This window comes from Dasypus novemcinctus, chromosome 26 (assembly GCF_030445035.2).
Source record: "Dasypus novemcinctus isolate mDasNov1 chromosome 26, mDasNov1.1.hap2, whole genome shotgun sequence".
NCBI lineage: Eukaryota > Metazoa > Chordata > Mammalia > Cingulata > Dasypodidae > Dasypus > Dasypus novemcinctus.
Window position 1 is genome coordinate 52,446,328 of NC_080698.1, and position 17,522 is coordinate 52,463,849.

At 61.4% G+C, this 17,522-nt stretch overlaps 1 protein-coding gene across 3 annotated transcripts in view; it reads left to right on the forward strand.

Moving 5' to 3' along the window:
• The first annotated feature begins 772 nt into the window (after positions 1-772).
• GRIP2 (glutamate receptor interacting protein 2) overlaps positions 773-17,522 on the forward strand; it is a 61,169-nt gene continuing 44,419 nt past the window's right edge. For all 3 annotated transcript variants that reach the window (XM_058288115.2, XM_058288118.2, XM_058288117.2), the window contains exon 1: positions 773-908. In XM_058288115.2, coding sequence (XP_058144098.1) covers positions 854-908 — 55 coding nt within the window. In that variant the 5' untranslated portion in view covers positions 773-853. The remainder of the gene's footprint in view (positions 909-17,522) is intronic.

The window sequence follows — 17,522 nt, forward strand, 5'->3', positions numbered from 1 at the left end:
CAGGGGCTGGGTGGGGGTCGGAGAAGAGGCCAGCGGTGTGTGAGACAGGAAGGGACGCCCGGCGCTGAGCTCCGGCGGCGAGTGTTGAGCGCCTGCTGAATTCCTGGGGCACTCACACCAAGTCCCATCGATTCCTCCCAACCGGCCAGTTGGGTGGGTTCTCTCGTTCTCGCCGTAACAAATGAGGACACTTGGAGGGGCTAGGAGTGAAGGGGCAGGACCTGGGTGTCATCATTCTACACTGGTGACCCCATCAGATGCCCAGCGCTGTGCTGACCACTGGGGACCCCGTTCTTGTTTTCAGGAGTTTGGGGGTGGGTAGACAGTCTCAACCTAGTATGAAAAAGCAGTCTTGAGACCCAGCAGGCAAAGGGCTTCCAGCGGGCAGGGATCTCTGGAGGCTGAACAGACATTCCCAGACTGGGAAGTTGAGGCCAGAGTGCAAGGGCGATCGTTCCAGGTGGTGTGTAGGGGGGCATGCCAGGGCAGAGGCCCGGGGGCATCAGGCAGCCCAGCCTGGGGGAGGAGGGATTCTAGGGTAAGACGGGTGGGCGCGGCGAGGACTTTGGCGGGAAAGGACTCCGGGGTGGGGGTGGGGGCACCCCGCGGAGGCTTGCTCCGGGAATCCAGGGCACCGGCTTGCGGTGGTGGCGGGAGGGCCGGGCCACGCGGGTGCCACTGCCGCGGGCTCCGGGGAGGGTTGTCTGTTTTAGCAGCTGGGGGCGGGCGCGGGCGGGAGCGCAGCTGCAGGGGCGCCGGCGGCTCCGAGCCCTGCGGAGCAGCGCGGGGCTCCAGGCGCGGGCCAGGCCGGGGCGCTGCGGGCCAGGCCGGGCCCGACCCCGCGGGCAGGAGGATGCTGGCGGTGTCGCTCAGGTGGCGGCTGGGCGTGGCGAGGCGGCGGCCCAAAGGTGGGGCACGGGGCGCGGGGCGCGGGGCGCGGGGCGCGGGGCGCGGGGCGCGGGGCGCGGGGCGCGGGGCGCGGGGCGCGGGGCGCCTGCGGTTCCCCCCGGGGCACTCCTGCGCCGTCGCCTGTCTCGTGCGCGCTTTCTGGGTTCCTCCGCCGCCTCTTGGACGCCGGCGCTGCCCCCTCCGTGCCCCGCGGGCCTCGGGCTCCCCTGCCAGCCCTCTCGCTGGGTCCCCATCTCTCTCCCCACCTCCCTCTTAGTCACTGGGTCTCTCACTGTCTCCTTGTCTGCTCCCCCGGGTCTCTTCGTGTCTCTCTCACGCCCTCGTCTTTGGTTCTCTCTGCCCCCAATTCCCTGCCGCTCCTGGGCTCTCTCTCAACCTTTGTGTCTGTTTCTCTGTCTCGCTCTTGTCTGTCCTTCTCCCGTGGCCGCGGCCTCGCCTGGCCTCTCTCTTTCTGTCAAGGAGAGTCTTCATAGAGTATCGGGGTCCCCTTCGCCCCCACCGCCGTGGGGCCTGTGTGGGGGGAGCGGCCGCGTGCAGGCTGAGGGGTGCTAGCTTCGGCTCAAGAGGGACCCCAAGGAGCTGCCTCCAGGGCAGGGCAGCAGGGGCGCGCGCAGGTGTGCGGGGCTGGGGGGGCCCGGGCGGGGAGGCGGCCGCGGGTGGGCTTGGCTCTGGCCTGTCTCCCTTGTGCCCTGGTGCGTGCCGTGCCCCATCCTTTGACTTGCTGAAAGCCCCTCGGTGCCCTTGCCCCCACCCCAGGGTGTCGCCCTTGGGAGAAAACAGACCCGAGCATCGGGGGCTGAAGCTGGAGGCCGGGGACCCCAGGAGGGAGCTCGGGGTGACGTGGGAGTGGGATAGAGGGACGTCCGGCTGGGAGTTGAGCCCCCGGCTGTGATCCCAGGCTCCCCACCTGGCCCCCGGGCTGCCTTTTCTCTATGATAGGATGCGGGGGAGGCGGTGGATCACCATCTCGCTTCAGGAGTGGGAACTAAGCTCGATCGTGCTCTCAGTATGAACATAAACGCAGCACCACTGTGTGCCAGGCCATGCGCTAACTCACTGATTCCTCCCAACAGCCCTGCAAAGGGGGAAACTGAGGCACAGAGAGGTTCAGGACCTGGCCCAGGGCCACACAGCTGATTCAAGGAGGCTCCTCTAACTGCTGTGAACAGTTTCTAGACTCTGAGGGGCTTGCTCAGGGAGGGGCGGCCCCAGGGAAAGGTGGAGGGGTGGCAGGGTCCGTGGGGGCGGGGGGCTCTAGGCCCTGGGGCGTCTGGTGGCCTCTGGAAGCCCTTTCCGCGGGGACAGGGCAGCTGGTGCCTGGAGAGCATCAGGAACCGCGTTCCCTTGGAGCTTTCCAGGGGCTCCTATGCGGGGACCACTCCCCAGGGAGAGGCCCCCCACCCCCGCGAAGGCTGGCCTCCTCCTGGTCAGCCCCACAGACCCCGGGAGCCCCCTGAGGTCCTCCCAGGCTGGAAGGGCTGAAGGGCGCATCCCAGGCCTGCCCCCGTCCACGCGTCCCCAGGATTCGGAAAACCGCCATCTCAGCGCTGCGGCTTCAGTTCTGCGCCTTGAGATGCTGGAGTGGCTCGTGCTGGTTTCGGATGCGGTCCCTGCCTCTGCTCTCCGTGTGGCCTTGGACGGCCCTGTGACGAGTCTCCTCACTGGTCAAATGGCCGTAAGGAAAGCCGCCCTCCCCAGGTGGCTGTGCAGTCCGGGGGAGCTGGGCGGGCGCTGGCGTGGCGCGCAGCAGGCGCCGAGTGATTGTGAATTCCGTCTTCCCATTCGCCATTTGCTTCCTCCCTGCCCAGACCCCAGGGCAGTCATGTCTGGGCAGTAACCAGCCCCCCAACAGGAGGTAAGCCAGGAAAGAAGGGGAGTGCACCTGGGGAAGGTGCAGGACACGCGGGGGGTGCCCGGCTCCTGCCTGCTTCTCAGTTCCCTTTCGGGGGACTCTGAGTGCAGCACGTGGAACTTGTTTTGCCCCTAAAGGGAGCCTCGAAGTCAAGAAAAGGGGGGGGGGGCGGGAGGGGTTTCTTCTGTCTTCTTTTCCAAACTACGTTTGTTTTTTGTTTTTTGGAGGTACCGGGGGCCAGGGATTGAACCTGGTCCTCGTATGTGGGAAGCTGGAGCTCAACCCCTGAGCCACCTTGGGTTCCCTGAGTTGGCTTTCTTGTTTGTTTTGCTTGTTGTTTGTTTTTGTTTTTTCAGGAGGCACCGGGAACCGAACCCGGGACCTCCCTGTGGGAGGCAGTTGCTCAACTGCTTGCGCCACATCCGCTCCCTAAAATATGTTTTTAAATTCCTGGGAAAACAGCCCCCCACTTCCAGCTTGTATTTTTTTTCTTAAGCCTTTTTATTTTTTGAAATAATTTCAGACTTCAGGATAGTTGCCAAAAAACCCCACAAACCACCACAACAACCCATCCGGAGAAGTCCAACATATCTCTTCAGATACCCAGATCCATAAATTTTAACATTTTGCCACATTTGCTGTACCAACCTTTGTTTCTTTCTATCTAGCTATCATCTATCCATCCATCTTTGTTTTCTGATCATTTGAGAATAGTTTGTATCCATCATGTTCCTTGAACACATCACTTCTAAGGCCATATCCTGAGAACAGGGCAGCCCGTGTATTTTTTTCAATGTTTCCCCTTTTTTCTGGGTGAGACCCCTAAGTTCCGCCCCCTGCGCGTGCTTGAGGGGGGTGCCTGGACCACATGGCCTCCTGAGTCCTCGCTCTTCTCCCCCCTGTGGACGTTTCAGGTTTAATTGAAGCTGGGGCCTCCTCTGCGTCCTCCTGCCCCAGGGCCGCCCACACGGTCCGCTCCAGCACAGGGCTGTCCTCTCACCCAGGCAGGAACTGGGCGCATCTGCGCCCGGCCATCGCAGGCGCTCCCGTGTGTGCTGAAGGAAGGGCTGGGTGGCGAGCCCCAGCCCCGCCCAGGCTGCCTCCCCACGGGAAACCAGGGATTTGTCCTGTGCCCCCATTTGACATAATCTCCTGCCTTTCAAGGGGGCGTTGTTTCATTTCCCTTTTTACGCAGAAGGAAACTGAAGCTCAGAGAGGATGACTCACTAGCTCAATATCACACAGCAGGTCAGGGAAGACTGTGACCACCCCGGGATTTGCCCAACTCTCCATTCAGGGCTTGTTTTCTGGGGAGAATGCGGAGGGGTGAGGGCCTGCCCGGTGGGTCTAAAGCTGTGCGGAGAGAAGCCCCTGCCCGGGCCCCCCGATATGCCTATTGCCCTCTCTCCACCTCCCTCCAGGTGTCCCTGGCAGCAGAGGGTTTACCCATTCCCGCCTGGCCTCCAGCACTGCTCAAGAGCTTCCAGGCTGGGCCAGGAGATCTGTCGGGGCATATTCTGGGGGTTGCCCCTGCCTGTTTTTCCCACCTACAAAGACTGTCCTTATCCCATTTTCCAGGTGGGGAAACTGAGGCATGGGGAGGTGAAGTGACTTGCTTAAAGCCACATGGACCGGGCTCTCTTTTTTTAAGTGTAATTTATTTTTATTTGAGGAAACTTGTGCGGAGCTGCGCTCTTTCTGATAGTCCGTCAGCTCTTCCTTTTCCTCTTCCTGTGACGGCAGCCGAGCAAGGCGAGTGGTCCCCAGACCGTGGGTGGTGATCTCACCTCCCACTCCCCTTAACCACACCCCACCTCTGTGCTGGATGTTAGGGTCCCACAAGGGGCCACTTGAGGCCGTCGGCCCAGAGCCCTAGTCCAGGGGGAGAAATGCACCAAGGGGGAGGGGTGTCGGGGGAACTGTACAAGGAACAGCTGAGGCCTGGAGAAGGAAGCAATGATTCTGCTTGAGATAAACCAGGGAAGGCTCCCTAAGGGAGGTCCTTGAGGATGAGTAGGAGTTTGCTGGGTAGATAAGAGCGGAAATGGCTTCAGGCAAAGGGAGCAGCAGCGCAGAGGCCCAGAGGCTCTCAGGATCTGGCTCTGGGAGCTGTGAAACTTTGGTAGCCAGGGTGGAGGAGTTGGGCAGGCTGTGAAGCTTGGACTCTCCTAGAGCACAGGGAGCCATGGAAGGTTCTTGAGCAGGAGAGTAGAGGCTAACTTCGACTGTTAGAACGAGCTCTGGCTACCGTGTGGTGGGGAAGTACAGAGGAGGCAGGGCTGTCGGGGCAGCAGAATTGATGGCTGTTGAGGCTGGACAATTACCAGGATCCCACGCCATTTACTCATTCAACAAACATTTATTGAGCAACTATTATGCGACAGGTACTGTGCCAGGCTCCAGGGGTACAACAGGGAACAAGCCAGACAGACATCCCTGTCCTCAGGTAGCTAACCATCTAAGAGGAGTAACAGAGTGAGCCAAACAAATAGAGTATGTTGTGGTGATGCGTGCTCTGGAGGATGATGAAGCAGGGAAGGGGTGGGGTGTGAGGGTGGGGGAGCAGTTGTAAATGAGGAAGTCCTCCCTGATGAGGTGCTATTAGAGCAACGCCTGCGATGAGGGTGGGCTCCGCCTGGCTACCGAGGGGAAGGGCTCCGCCAGTGCAAAGGTCCTGCGGTGTGATCACAGCGGGTGTTCCCTGCCGGCAAGGCTGCAGCGGAGGGGGCGAAGAGGAGGGTGGGGACGCCGAGCTCAGGTCAGCACTGGCCGGAGGTCAGACCTAGGGGTAGGCCGGAGAGGGGAGAGTGGGCCCGCTGCAGGAGCGATGGCAGTTTTAGGGACAACGAGGTTTTTAAAGGCGCTAACTCCCCTGGGGCTGGCCGCGGGGGGCCGCCGGGGCGCAGGGAGCCTCGTCCTCCCCGAGCACGTCGTGCCCCCTCCGTGGTGCTCGTCTGGGGAATGAGTCACTCCCTCCCTCCTTCCCCTGCTCACCGGGCCCTCCTCTGCCGCCCACTCGCCTCCACGTCCGGCTGCTGGCAGTTCTCACCCTGCGGCAGCTGCACCTCACGCCTGACTCCCAAAGTGGAAACGAGCCCCTCCCTCCAGGGCCGCCCAGGGGTCCCACCGTCCCCAAATCCGTGGGCACCCACATCTCAGAACTGGATCTTCTTTCTTTATTAAGGAGCCAGGGATAAAGGCTCGTCCCTGGAATTGTTCCTGGAATTGCAGACTTCCCTCCCGCTGGGGTGGACCTCTGAACCTCTGCGTCCCCTGGGCATTGATTGCGCGCCGCTGGGTGCCGGGCGCTGTGCTGAGTATTTCTCTTGCATCCTCTGTTGTGCCGCAGCCCTGTGAGGTCAGAACTAAGCCAAGGACTCTGAGGCTCAGAGAGGCAGCGACTTTCCAAGGTCACACAGCAGGGAAGCGGGGGGTGAAGCCGGAGCCCACCCAAGCGGCCTGTGCATCACGAGGGGATCGCGTGGCAGGCGGTTCATCCCCCTGCCCCGTCTCCCCGTCGGGAGCAGGGACCCCTCTGTTGCCCTTCCCAGCCTGTGTTTTCTGGCCCTCCAGGGGTCTCTGCTCCCTCTCTGCTCTGCACCCCCAGACTCTCTGGCCGGGTCCCCCGCCACCCCTCTGCCCACGCCCCAGCCTGCTGTGTCTCCTGCACAACTCAAGGTGGAGGCGGGGATCTGGGGCGGCCTGTGCAGGACCGACCCATCAGAATAGGTCAAGTTCAGCCCCCCCACGGCTGGGCACAGCTTTAGGGGAGCCTCTGAGAGCACATTGCCCCTGCTCCCGTGCCCGGAGCCTGTGTGGTCTCGCCGGCCAACGTCCCAGCGTCGTGTCCGGTTGTCGGCTGAACGTGCAATCCAACGGGACCATCTGCCTGTCTTAATTGCCCGGATAATTGCGAGGCCTCCGGCCCCATCTCCTTCCCCCGGGGGGGTCGCTGGCCTGACGGAGTGGAAAGAGCATCCGCCAGACAGACAGCCGGGAGAGCGGGGCCCGAGCCTGACTGCCTGTGGGCCCTCGAGCCGGCTCCTGCTCCTCCAGGCCTCAGTTTCCCTTCTGCGCCCCACCCTGCCCTCCTGTGCTGGAGGCCTCCGCACTGCCTCCCGCCGCCCGCCCCCTCCCTCCCCTTGGTCCGACCTTGCCTCTCCAGCCCCCGCGCGGCTGCTTGGCCGAGGTGACGGTGACTCATGAGCAGATGCGGCGGGCAGGTGGGCGGACGTGGCGGGGGGGCAGGCCCGGGACGCTGGAACTGCTTCCCAGCCGCGGCGGCCGGGGCCCTGGCTGTGGGGAGGCCCCCCCCCCGGGTCTCAGCCCGTTCATGACCTGGGTCTGTTGAGGAAGGTTTGCTGGAAGTTTGGAAGCAGCTGGAAGTCGTTTGGAGCCCAAGCTGGGGCCTGAGGCCAGGGGGTCCCCAACTGCCAGAGCCTGGAGCTGAAGCGGCCCCCCGGGGCTCCAGTCCTGCCCCTACTTCCACCCCAGCCCACGAATGCACCCGTTTTACATAAGGGAAGACCGAGGACAGTCTTCTTCAAGGTCACCCAGCGGTGAAGGCAGGACTTGAACCCAGGGCCTCTCACTGGTGTTGCTGCTGGGGGAGGGCTAGGAGGAGCGGGGGAGGGAGTCAGATTAGAACAGTCCTTGTTTCTATGGCACCAGTTTAGTGTTAGGCTCGTCTGGGGGTCGGTGGGCAAGAGAGCTGGTGGGCTGTACGGTGAGTGGATGAGCAATGGGACCGAGGGGGGCTAAGGGCTTTGGGGACCCAGGCGAGGCGCCGGCTGGCGGGGGTAGGGGGCCCAGGGCAGGCTTCCCGGGGGGGGGGCGGCGGGGCAGTCTGGATGCGCTCGTAGGACAGGCAGACGCTTAGGGATTGGGGGAGGACGTCCCTAGGGGCGCAAGGCTGGGAGGCGGGAGCAGCAAGGGGCAGGAGCACGTGGGCTGCGAGGCGGGGGGGGGGGGCGGTTCTGGCCCAGGGCCACCTCCGGGTCATCCTGGAGCAGGACACAGCCCCGAGTGGGCCGGACCCCTCGGCCTCAGCCCTCCCTCGAGGAGCCGTCTCTGCCAGGGACCCCCGGGCCCCGCAGGGCTGCCCGCCCACCCCTCCGCTGGCGCGGGGCCCTCTGCCGGCTCTCCCTGGTGTGTTCCGAGCTGGACCCTGGGGGGGTCCCCGTGCGGTCCTTCCCAGTTGTCCCAGCTCCCGAAGTCCCCTTTTCACCCACGCCTCCAGGTTCTCTTTCAGCAGCTCAGGCCACCAGGAGGGCACGAAGCGAGATGAGGCCGTCACGCCTCGTCCCGGCCCGTTGGGAACGTGTCCGGGTGGCGCTGGGTGAAGGCTTTGGAGCCAGGAGGCCCGGGGTTCTCGGCCTCCTGCCCGCGGGGCTCCAGTTGCCTCGTCCGTAAGGTGGAGGTGTTCTCCAGCCGCACGGGACCGACGGACAGGCCTCTGGGGCCGAGCAGACTGGCTGCAGGGGCCGGCCACACCTGCCCGGGGTCGCCGTTGTTGGAGGTTTGTGCTTCTGCGCTTTCCGAGCCTCAGTTTCCCTGCTTGTACAGTGAGGCGCTAAGGCCCGTGGGGTGGATGGGTGCCCACCCTCTCCGGCCGCAGTCCGGGGAGCTGCCCTTCAGCATGGGAGGGGGCCCGCCGAGTCCCCAGGAAGCCATTTCCAGACTCTGGCCCCCACTGCCAGGGTTTGGAGGACATAGACATGGCCCCGGAGCCTCCCTGGTCCTGGGTAGGGGGTCCAGAGGGGAAGTGACGAGGAGGCAGACTCCAGCTCAGAATAAGGGGGCAAGTCTCAACCTCCCATCTGTTCAGGAATAGCGAGGGCTGCTCGGCAGGTGGTGAGCTCCCCGTTTGTGGGGGTATGCAAGCAAAGACCAGACAGCAGAAAGGATCCCGTATCCAAATGAGGTGACAGAGGAGATGAATTATTTGTTTCTTCCCATTGGAGCAATTCAAAGTTATGCATTTTTACTCGTTTATTTCTCATTCATTCAGCAAACACATATTTAGTATTTTCTGTGTGCAAGGCCCTGCTGGGCACCGAGTTTCAGTGAGCAAAACAGACAGTTGAGGGTCCTCCACTGAGTGGAGGGATGGAAAAGAAGAGATGAGCAGACTCATTGTTGGGAAGACGAGGAGCAGGTAAAGGGGGACCCACCCTGTGTGATCAGGGTGGGCTTCTTGATGGAGGTGGCATTTAGGTTGGTCTCTAAGGCTGAGGAGGGCAAAGAATTCTCCAGACAAAAGGAAAAGCCTGTGCAAAGAACCTGAGGAGGGAGAACCTTGGTGCCTTTCAGGAACTGAGCTCGGCTCAGCTCTGTGGCCACAGACGGAGACCGACAGCCTCGTCCGCTCGCTTAGCCTCCGCCCAGGGCCTGGCCCTCTCTGGCCCTCAGCTCCTCCGCTGTAAATGCGGGCAACAGTCACTTGAAACGTTCCACGAGACCCTGGACGTAAACTAGTGCTCGTAGATGCCGCGCCTTCACTTTCTCTGGGGCATGTGCACTTGCACGAGGATCACGCCTGGTCTAGAGGCCGAGCGGGGTCTCCAGGCACAAGGCGGGCCCTCCCCGAGGCGGGTCCCTGCCGCGCTGCCCCCCATCAGCCAGGACCGTGCCGTCCCCTCCCCGTCTCAGCGGCTGTTCTCGTGGCCACAAGGGGGCGCTGCGCACTCGCGCCGCCGCGCGCTCAGGCTCTGGCTTCTCTCCTGACCCCTGGGTGCTCGGGCCCTCCCGGCCCCATCTCATCTGGAGGGGGCTCGGAAAAGCCCGTTCCTCCCTACATGGGCTCCACGGGGTCTCGAATGCCAGCCCTGGGTGCCTCTGTCCTCTGCAGCGTGTCTCTGTCTGCTGGGACCCAGCCCCCTGCCTGTCCAATCCACCCCCCGCTCCGGGCTCTTTTTAGGTCCTTTGCTTGCCTGTCGCTGCATACGCTAGATGCCTTCCTACCTCCCGCCCTTTGCCCAGGCTGTCCCTCTGCCTGAACGTCCTCCCTGCCTCATCGTGGAGCGTGTCTTAGTTCCTTTGTCCCTTGAGGTTTGGCTCAGGTGCCGCCTCCTCCAGGCAGCTTTCCCTGACCCCTCCTCCGAGCCCGGCGCTCGGTCTGCCCCCTGCTCTTTGGACTCCTAGCACACCTTCTTTGTGTCGAGTCCCTTCCGAGGTGCCAAGGCGGGTACGGGTCTCGGCCCTGTGTGAGCGGCAGCTGGACTGCACCCGGGGCCCCTGGTGCCTGGCCAGGACCCTGTGCACCTGCTGCGGCGTTTGGCCTCCCGGGGTGGGACCCCCTATGTGCCCTGACAGCTCGCCCGTTTATTTTCACGTTTCGCTTGTTCTATCTGGAAGGCGGTGGGGGGATTGGGGGGGCAGAAGCAGAGGGCCTGAGTGGGGAGGAGTGGGCTGAGGGTAGCCCGGGGTCAGCGGAGGGCCCTGGGCCTCTGGGCTGAGACCCCTCGGCCCCACCCAGGGACTCTTGGCTCCCAGTCGAGTCTCTTTTCTAAATCCCTAAGCTGACCTCGTCCCCTCTCTCCTCCAAACTCTTCCATGGCTCCCTAGGATCCTCAGGAGAGTCCACTTTCTCAACATACCATTTGAGGCATCTATTTTTTAAAATTTATTTTTAACCCCACGCTCCCAAGGGTCCAGCTAAATTCCTCAGGACATTACGCACAGGGCCCTGGGAACGGTCCAGTGCCCACTCTGGCTGTTTTTCTGATTTTTTTCTCTTCTTCTTGCCCTGTCCTCACTCCCAGTTACCGCCCTCTAAATGTTTCCTCAGTGGAGTAGGTCTTTACACACGCGTGTGCCATTGCAGCATGGTGGCACTTAATGGGTGTGCTCTTAATTCAGAGAAGTGATATTGAGGGGTAGATCTCATCCTCCCTCCCTCCCTTTCTTGGATTTTCAACTTAGCACTCTGTTTCCTCAGATCCATTCACGTGGCTGTGCTGTGTCATACGCCATGGGGTGTGGTCACCACGGGTCACCTGTCCGCTCCCCTAGGATGGAGACCCACGCCACCTTCACTGACAGCTTCCTCGGTCGCGCCCCCTTAGGGACCGGTGGAGAAATTACTCTTTGAAAACTACCAAGAGTGAGGGAGCTGGGTCAACGTAATTTCTCCAAACACCGCCGGGTGTCTCCAGCGTGGCTGCCTCAGTTTACCCTCCCACCGGCAATGCCCGTGACTTTTCCCTCCTCCCCATCCTCCCCAGCTCTTGGTGTTATCTGCACTTCGAGTTTCTGCCGTTCTGATGAGAGCGACGTCGGACCTCATTGGTTCCATTTTCACCCCCTGGTCCCCAGTGCGTTGGGACAGCTCTCTACGGACAGGAGGACGTTTAATTGCCTTCCCCGTCCTGTGCCTGCCCGTTCACAGTCTGCGCCACTTTGGGGGAAGGAGTCCTGCCTTTTTCTTCCTGTTTTGCATCAAGGTGCATCCTGACCCCACGTGTCTCAGTTTGCCAGGGCTGCTACGACGAGCACCGCGCGGTGGGTTGGCTTAGACCACAGGGGTGGACTGTCTCATAAGTTTGAAAGCTCCAGGTCCAAAATCAAGGTGCCAGCAAGGCCAGGCTCTCCTGGGCCCAGTGGCCTTCCATGGTGGTCGCGCGGCCGTCGCCTCTCCTCTCTGGCCTCTTCTACTGACTCCTGACTGGCTGCACCCCAATTTCCCCTCTTTTTAAGGTCCCCATAGGATCGAGATCCTCCCAGAGCCAATGTGGCACCTTCAGAGGCCTTAGACTGGAGCGTGTCTTTTGTGGGGGACACGAGTCGAGCCCCAACACCGTGTTCTCTGACCTCTCTCCCCGGCAGGCCCCCCCAGACACACGCTGCTGGCTGTCGTGGTCAGAAGGGCCTCTAAAAATTGGTTATAACATTAATATCTTTTATTTTTCCATTTCTGTCTATTACCACACAAGATATGCCTTTATTGTCCCATCACCTATTTCCTAACGCAACGTTTCTGATGTCCTCTGAAAATTTAACAAATATCTTTGCAAAGATGTCTAAATATTCCACTGCAGGTTAACACACGAAAAATAAAGCTTTTCATCAAAGTCTATGCGGAATTCCCAACAGATAACCTATGGCTTGAGAAATGTTTATTACTGACATTTTTTAAGATGATGAATTGGCTGTTTATATATCTTAAAATGACTGACCAATTGAGCTAATGTGACCTAACATGTTAATACTCACATCGGGTGCTTATCTAATTTGACACATTGTTTGAGTGAGTTATTCTGTTAATATAGTAAAAACAGGTCTGTTAGGCCTGGTAAAGAAACATGCATAAACTTCTCTATGTGACAGAGTCGTAGGGAAATAATACATTCGAATTAAGAAATTGCCAAAGCTTAAAAGTGGGTTTTAAAAAGAAGTTGTTCTATCTGCCTCAATTAAAAAATAGCCCCATTCAACACAGAATTCCTGAACCTACTATGCGCCAGGCATAACGCGTGGGGAGCAGGTACATTTGTATAAATAATTCAATGTAGTAAGTGGTTTCTGAAGAGAAAAACAAAAGCTGAGAAATTACAATTTTTACAATGAGTGAACAAGGACTTCAAAGATGACTTGGCGTTTTGCTTAAATCTTGCAAGGTGAATGGGCATTTTTCAGCCAGAAAAAGGAAATGAGGTTACATAGCAGAGGAAGAAAAAAAAGCGTGACTAAAAAGCACAGAGGTTAGAAAGCTCATGGAATATTGGGGAAACTCAAAACAGGCTGGCTAAATCTCAGAGTGAGTGGAATGAATGACTCGGAAGCAGTGAGAGAGAGGAGCACGGCACACTTTTTAAGGTTATAAATGTCATACCAGGGACTTGGATGCGCATCACTGGACAGCAGGGGAAACTGAGGCCCGGCTCAGAAAGGGAGTGGGCTGCCGCACAGAGGAGGCTGGATCCCAGGGCTCCCGTGCACTCTCCCACCCCCACTCTCCCTGCGCCGCCTGACCTTGCGGCCCATTCCCCGCACTTGGAAACAGAAGTCAGATCAGGCCATGACCTGGCCTGATTAAGAGCCGCCGGCGACGCCCTTTGCCCGCGGAACCCAATCCCGCCTCCTCTCCCTGACCCCGACTTGTCTCTGAGCCTGCGCTGCACCAAGCCTGGGCCGTCACTGCCTGAAACTTTCTTCCTCCTGCCTGTTGCTCCTTCTTATCTTCTCCGCTTAAATGCCGCCTCCTCTGAGAGGCTCTCCCTGACTGCCCTGCCTTGTGCAATTGGTTCCAACATTCTAGCAGTCTTCATCTCAACCCTCAGCGCCATCTGTGACGACAAATTGCCGTGTTTTTCTTGTTGTTTGGTCTCTGCCCCTCCCGCGGCTTGGCCGCTCCGGGAGAGCAGGGTCTGTTTTGTTCACTGCTGAAAGCTTTGGCTCAGTTTAGTTTTCCTCAGGTCGTAGGTGCTTTAATAAAACATTGAGTGAATGGGGGCGGGGCAGGGCTATGACTGTGTCAGCCACCTCTGTGTGCCCTGCATGCTACAGTTTTTGAAGTGTTTCGCTCATCTGCTGAGCTTCTCAACAAAATCCTGTAAGACGGTTTCATCACTCACGTTTTAGAGGAGGAACCGGAGGCTCAGAGAGGGCCCCTGCACGGTTGTGCCGCCATATCCTCTCTTCCAGGAGAGAAGCCATTGTAGGTGTCACGGGCCGCGTGGAGGCTGAGGGGTGGTGTCCTCGGCTCAAAAGGGACCCTAAGGAGCTGCCTCCAGGCCAGGACCAACAGGGTGCTGTGGGGGGGGGGGGCTGACAGTGAGGGGCGTGGTGTGGGGAGCTGGGGTGGGGGCCTCTGCTGAGGGGTGGGCGTGGCCCTGGCAGCGCAGCGCCTCTGGTGCGCTCGGGCGCTCTGTGTCCCACCGCTGTGCCCGGCCCTCGGGGGCGCCCTTCCCCCAGCCGCGGGGTCTCACCCTCGGGAGGAAACCGGGACCGGAGCCCGGCGGCTGCCGGCGTGGGGCGGCTGGGCCGACGGGGCCGGGGTGGAGGCCACAGCCAGACGGGCCACCCCTCACCTGTGGCCTCAGTTTCCCCATCCGTGAAATGCTCCTTCCCCATCCCCTTTGTGGAAATGTTTAACGACAAAAGGCAGGGGCTGGGGAGGACGGAGAGGGCCCGCCGTCCCGGCCTCGGGAGCGAGGGCGGGGGAGAAGCCACCGAGGCCCGGCAATAAGCGCTTATCTCTGGCCCCGAGTCGCCATCTCTGCCGGGCTCGCTCAGGCCTCATTTCCGGCTGTCACTCAGGCTGCCTGGCGGCTGGGGACGCGGCCTGCTTGGCGGATGTGACCGGCTCGGCGCTGGCCCTGGGGCCCCGGCGGGGCCTGAGGCCTCCCTGGGCCGCCCTTTGCCATCTGAGCGGGTGGGCTGGTTCTCAGCTGCGCGCTGGGGGGCGCGGGGAGTGGGCCGTTTCACCCTCAGCCACGGTGGCATTTAGGCCACCACGGCCAGGCCGCTAGCTCAGCCCCACACCCCCGAGAGCTGTCACCCTGAGACAGGCCCCCGTGTGGGAGGCTGACTGGCAGGTCCTGGGGGGCCCTCCCGAGCCCCCAGCCCTCCCTCCCTGCCAGCGGGGAAACCGAGGCTCAGAGAGAAGCCGCTTCCCAGAGTCCCGCAGCTCGTGCGTGTGCAGCGGGGGCCCCAAGCCGGGCACACCCGACGCCGAGGCCTGCGCACCTGGCCCCCCGGGAGGCGACCCCTTCCCAGCATGGGTGGGAGACGCTTGGCAGGAAAGAGGGGGACAAGCACCGCGGATTCATCAGTCCCTGGACCCCCAACCCCAGGGCTGGGGCTTTCTCCGCGTCCCCGTCCTACAGCCGAGGAAGCTGGGGGTCCAGAAAGCCGGGGGCCTGTGCCCCGGGGCCCTTCTCAGTCCTTCTGTCTGTTTCCTGGCCCAGCCGTCCTCAAAAACCCCAGTGCAGTCCAGACCCAGGGCTCAGCTCAGCAGGCCCAGGCGGGGCTGGCGGGCGTCACGCCTCTCCTGGGGATAGGGCAGCTGCCGCCAGCGCGGGGGCCCTGTACCCCCCAGGTGGCCTGACTCCTCTCACATGCCACCCACGCGGCCCCGGGAGCCTCCAGCGGCCCCGGGGGCCCGGCAGGGCTGGCTTCCAGCGGCCGCGCACACCCAGCCATCGTCCGCCTGCCCCCCGCTCCCCTGAGGTTGGCAGGTGGAAGTAGCTCAGGAGCTGCTCTCCCCCAGGCGGAAACCCTCCCCCCTCCTGCCCTCCAGGACCGAGGTTCCTGCAAAGCCTTCTCTCCCCCCCCTTGCTCTACAACCATCCTTGGCTCCCCGCTGCCTGCAAAATAAAAGCCAACTTCCTAAATAACGGCCGTTCTCAGACTTTACAGCAGCACCTGCTTTCCCTGTGACGGGAAAGGCCGTTGCTGACCGCGGAGGGCTGGAGGGGCCTGCGGCTCTTCATTTCTGAAGCCCCCGTGCTGCTGGACCCCACTTGGCGGGGCGAGGCTCTCGTAGGCCCCTCGTGCTCTGGCTCCCTGCCCCGTTCCTGCCTCGTCTCCTCGCTGGCCGCGTGGGATCCCTTCCGTGGACTCTCACACCTGGAGCGTCTTTTCTCCTCTTTGACAAATTCCTTCCCATCCTTCCACGTCAGGCTCAACAACGCCTGCTCGGTGGATCCCCCAGGCAGCGCGAGCTGCTCCCTCATCTGCACTCCCTGGCCCCTCGTGTACCCACTTGTTATATCCCCGAAGTACTGAGAGGCCTCAGAGCAGTGCCAGGAAGACTAGTGATGCCAGCGCCAGACTCTGGCTGGGTGACTCTGGGTGAGTTACTTAACCTCTCTGTGCCATGTTGTTTTATTTATACCGTGCCTTGTACCAAAATGGACCAACAGTTGCTTCCAAACATACACTTGGATGAGATCAAAGTAAAACAGGCTCAGCAGGGTGATGGGGAAAGAGGGAAAGAACGTGCTCCCATCTGTCTCCTCCTTCTTGGGTCCCTTATGCCCGGCAGAGCCAGCCCAGAGAAATGCTGAAAGAAATGCTGAAAGATGTGACCTTTCCAGGAGTTTCTCGTCTGCAAAAGTAAATTCCAAAAGAAGAGCGAGAGAGCAGAACGGTGGAAGGTCTACAATTGCCGCTCCTAATCACTTATTGAAATGCATTCGTGTGATGAGCAAATATTTTCTTAAAAGAAAGGAGCGGATGTAATTCCAAAGGCCGGTGCACTCGCAGCCCCTCCTCCTGGAAGAGGCTAGAAACGTGGGGCAAACAAGTGGGGCCTTGGGGCGAGGACCTGCAGGGCAGCTCCCACGCTGAGAGCAGCGGCCGCGCCTGGGAGTGGGACCGCCCCCGGGGGGCCCTGGAGCCTGGCCGTGGTCAGGGTCAGAGCCTCTCCCTAAACAGCCCGCACCCCTCCCCTGCCCGGCCCAGCAGATGCTACCCCTGGGGCCCTCTCCCTTTGGCCCACCGCTAACCCCCGCCCTTTCCATGGCCAGAGTTGAGGCCAAAGATCAAAGGGAGATGTCCAGGTCTCAGCCGTGGAAAGGGTGTGGGCGAGCAGGCCAAAGAGGGCGGGCCTGAAGGGGCCACCCAGAGAGGGAGGTCACCTTGGGAAGCCGGGGACAGAGGAGGAACTGGAGCCCGTGGATATAGGGGTGCGAGTGGCCAGGTCCCAGATTAAGGACACGGATTGTTCTGAAGGTGCCTGCGCTGAACTCCATGGCGGGTATCGAGCGCCACCCACTGCACCACACTCTCGCATCCTCTCCGCGACACAGGGCGCAGCTGAGCCCTGCTTGTTCTCACGAGACCGAGAACCCCCTGGAAGCTGGGATCTGGTCTGTCTCGTTCTCTGCTGGCTTCGGCGAGGTGCGCCACGTGGTTGTATAGGTGGTCCCCGCTGTTCCATGCCGCGAGTCACTGTCACCCCGCCCAGCGTCTACACAGTGTCTCAGCTGCGGCCAACACACGTTGCTAGGGGGAGCTCAGGAGCAGCTGGATCCAGCAGCCACCGCCTCTCATGAACAGCTGGAGGAGGGGCCCTGGTGTCCATCTGGGTGGGCTGGATTTATCCTGAGCTGGCAGGGAGGGGTCCTCGGAGTGTGCAGAGCCGAGGCCCAGCTGGCGTAGGGAGGGGCAGCCCACCGGCTCGGGCTGGAGCCTGGGACCAGCTGCTCTGTCCGTCAGGCACAGAGGCTGCTGGATCCTCTGACCGGCAGCTGGTGGGAGCTCTGTGGGGCAGCCTGTCGGGCTCACCTTCTCCAAGACCCACTTTATGGAGGAGAAAGTTGAGGCCCGGGGGAGGTGTTGGAAGGGCCCCGGGGGCTCCCACATGGGGTCTGCAGAGACGCCCTGGCCTCTTTCGTGTGGTCAGAGAGGCTTTGCTTTGATCGGTTCTACCTCCTGGGCTCCTGTGCAAGTTTCTCTTGGCATCGGCCGCTTTCAAAGAATAAAGCTGAGTAGGCGCCCCTCCCCTTTCCCAGATGGAGAAACTGAGACCCGGAGAGACCATCCCTTGCCAAGCTCTGGGGGGCTAGTTAGGAGCGGCACCGGACCTGGCACCCGGGTCTCCCGCCGCTCGTCGGCTGGGGGCTCCTGGGGGAGACCCCGGACGTGCCAGCTCCAAAGGTCCAGACTCAGGGCGTGGGGTCGAGGGCTGCTGGGCCCCGTCCCGGAGCCAGCCGCGACGACAGCCGTGTCCCCTTTAAACGGAGGAGCCGCCGCGGCGGTGGGTGGACTCCGTGCCCAGCCAGTGGGAGGCGGGCGCTCCCCCCCCGCGGCCCCT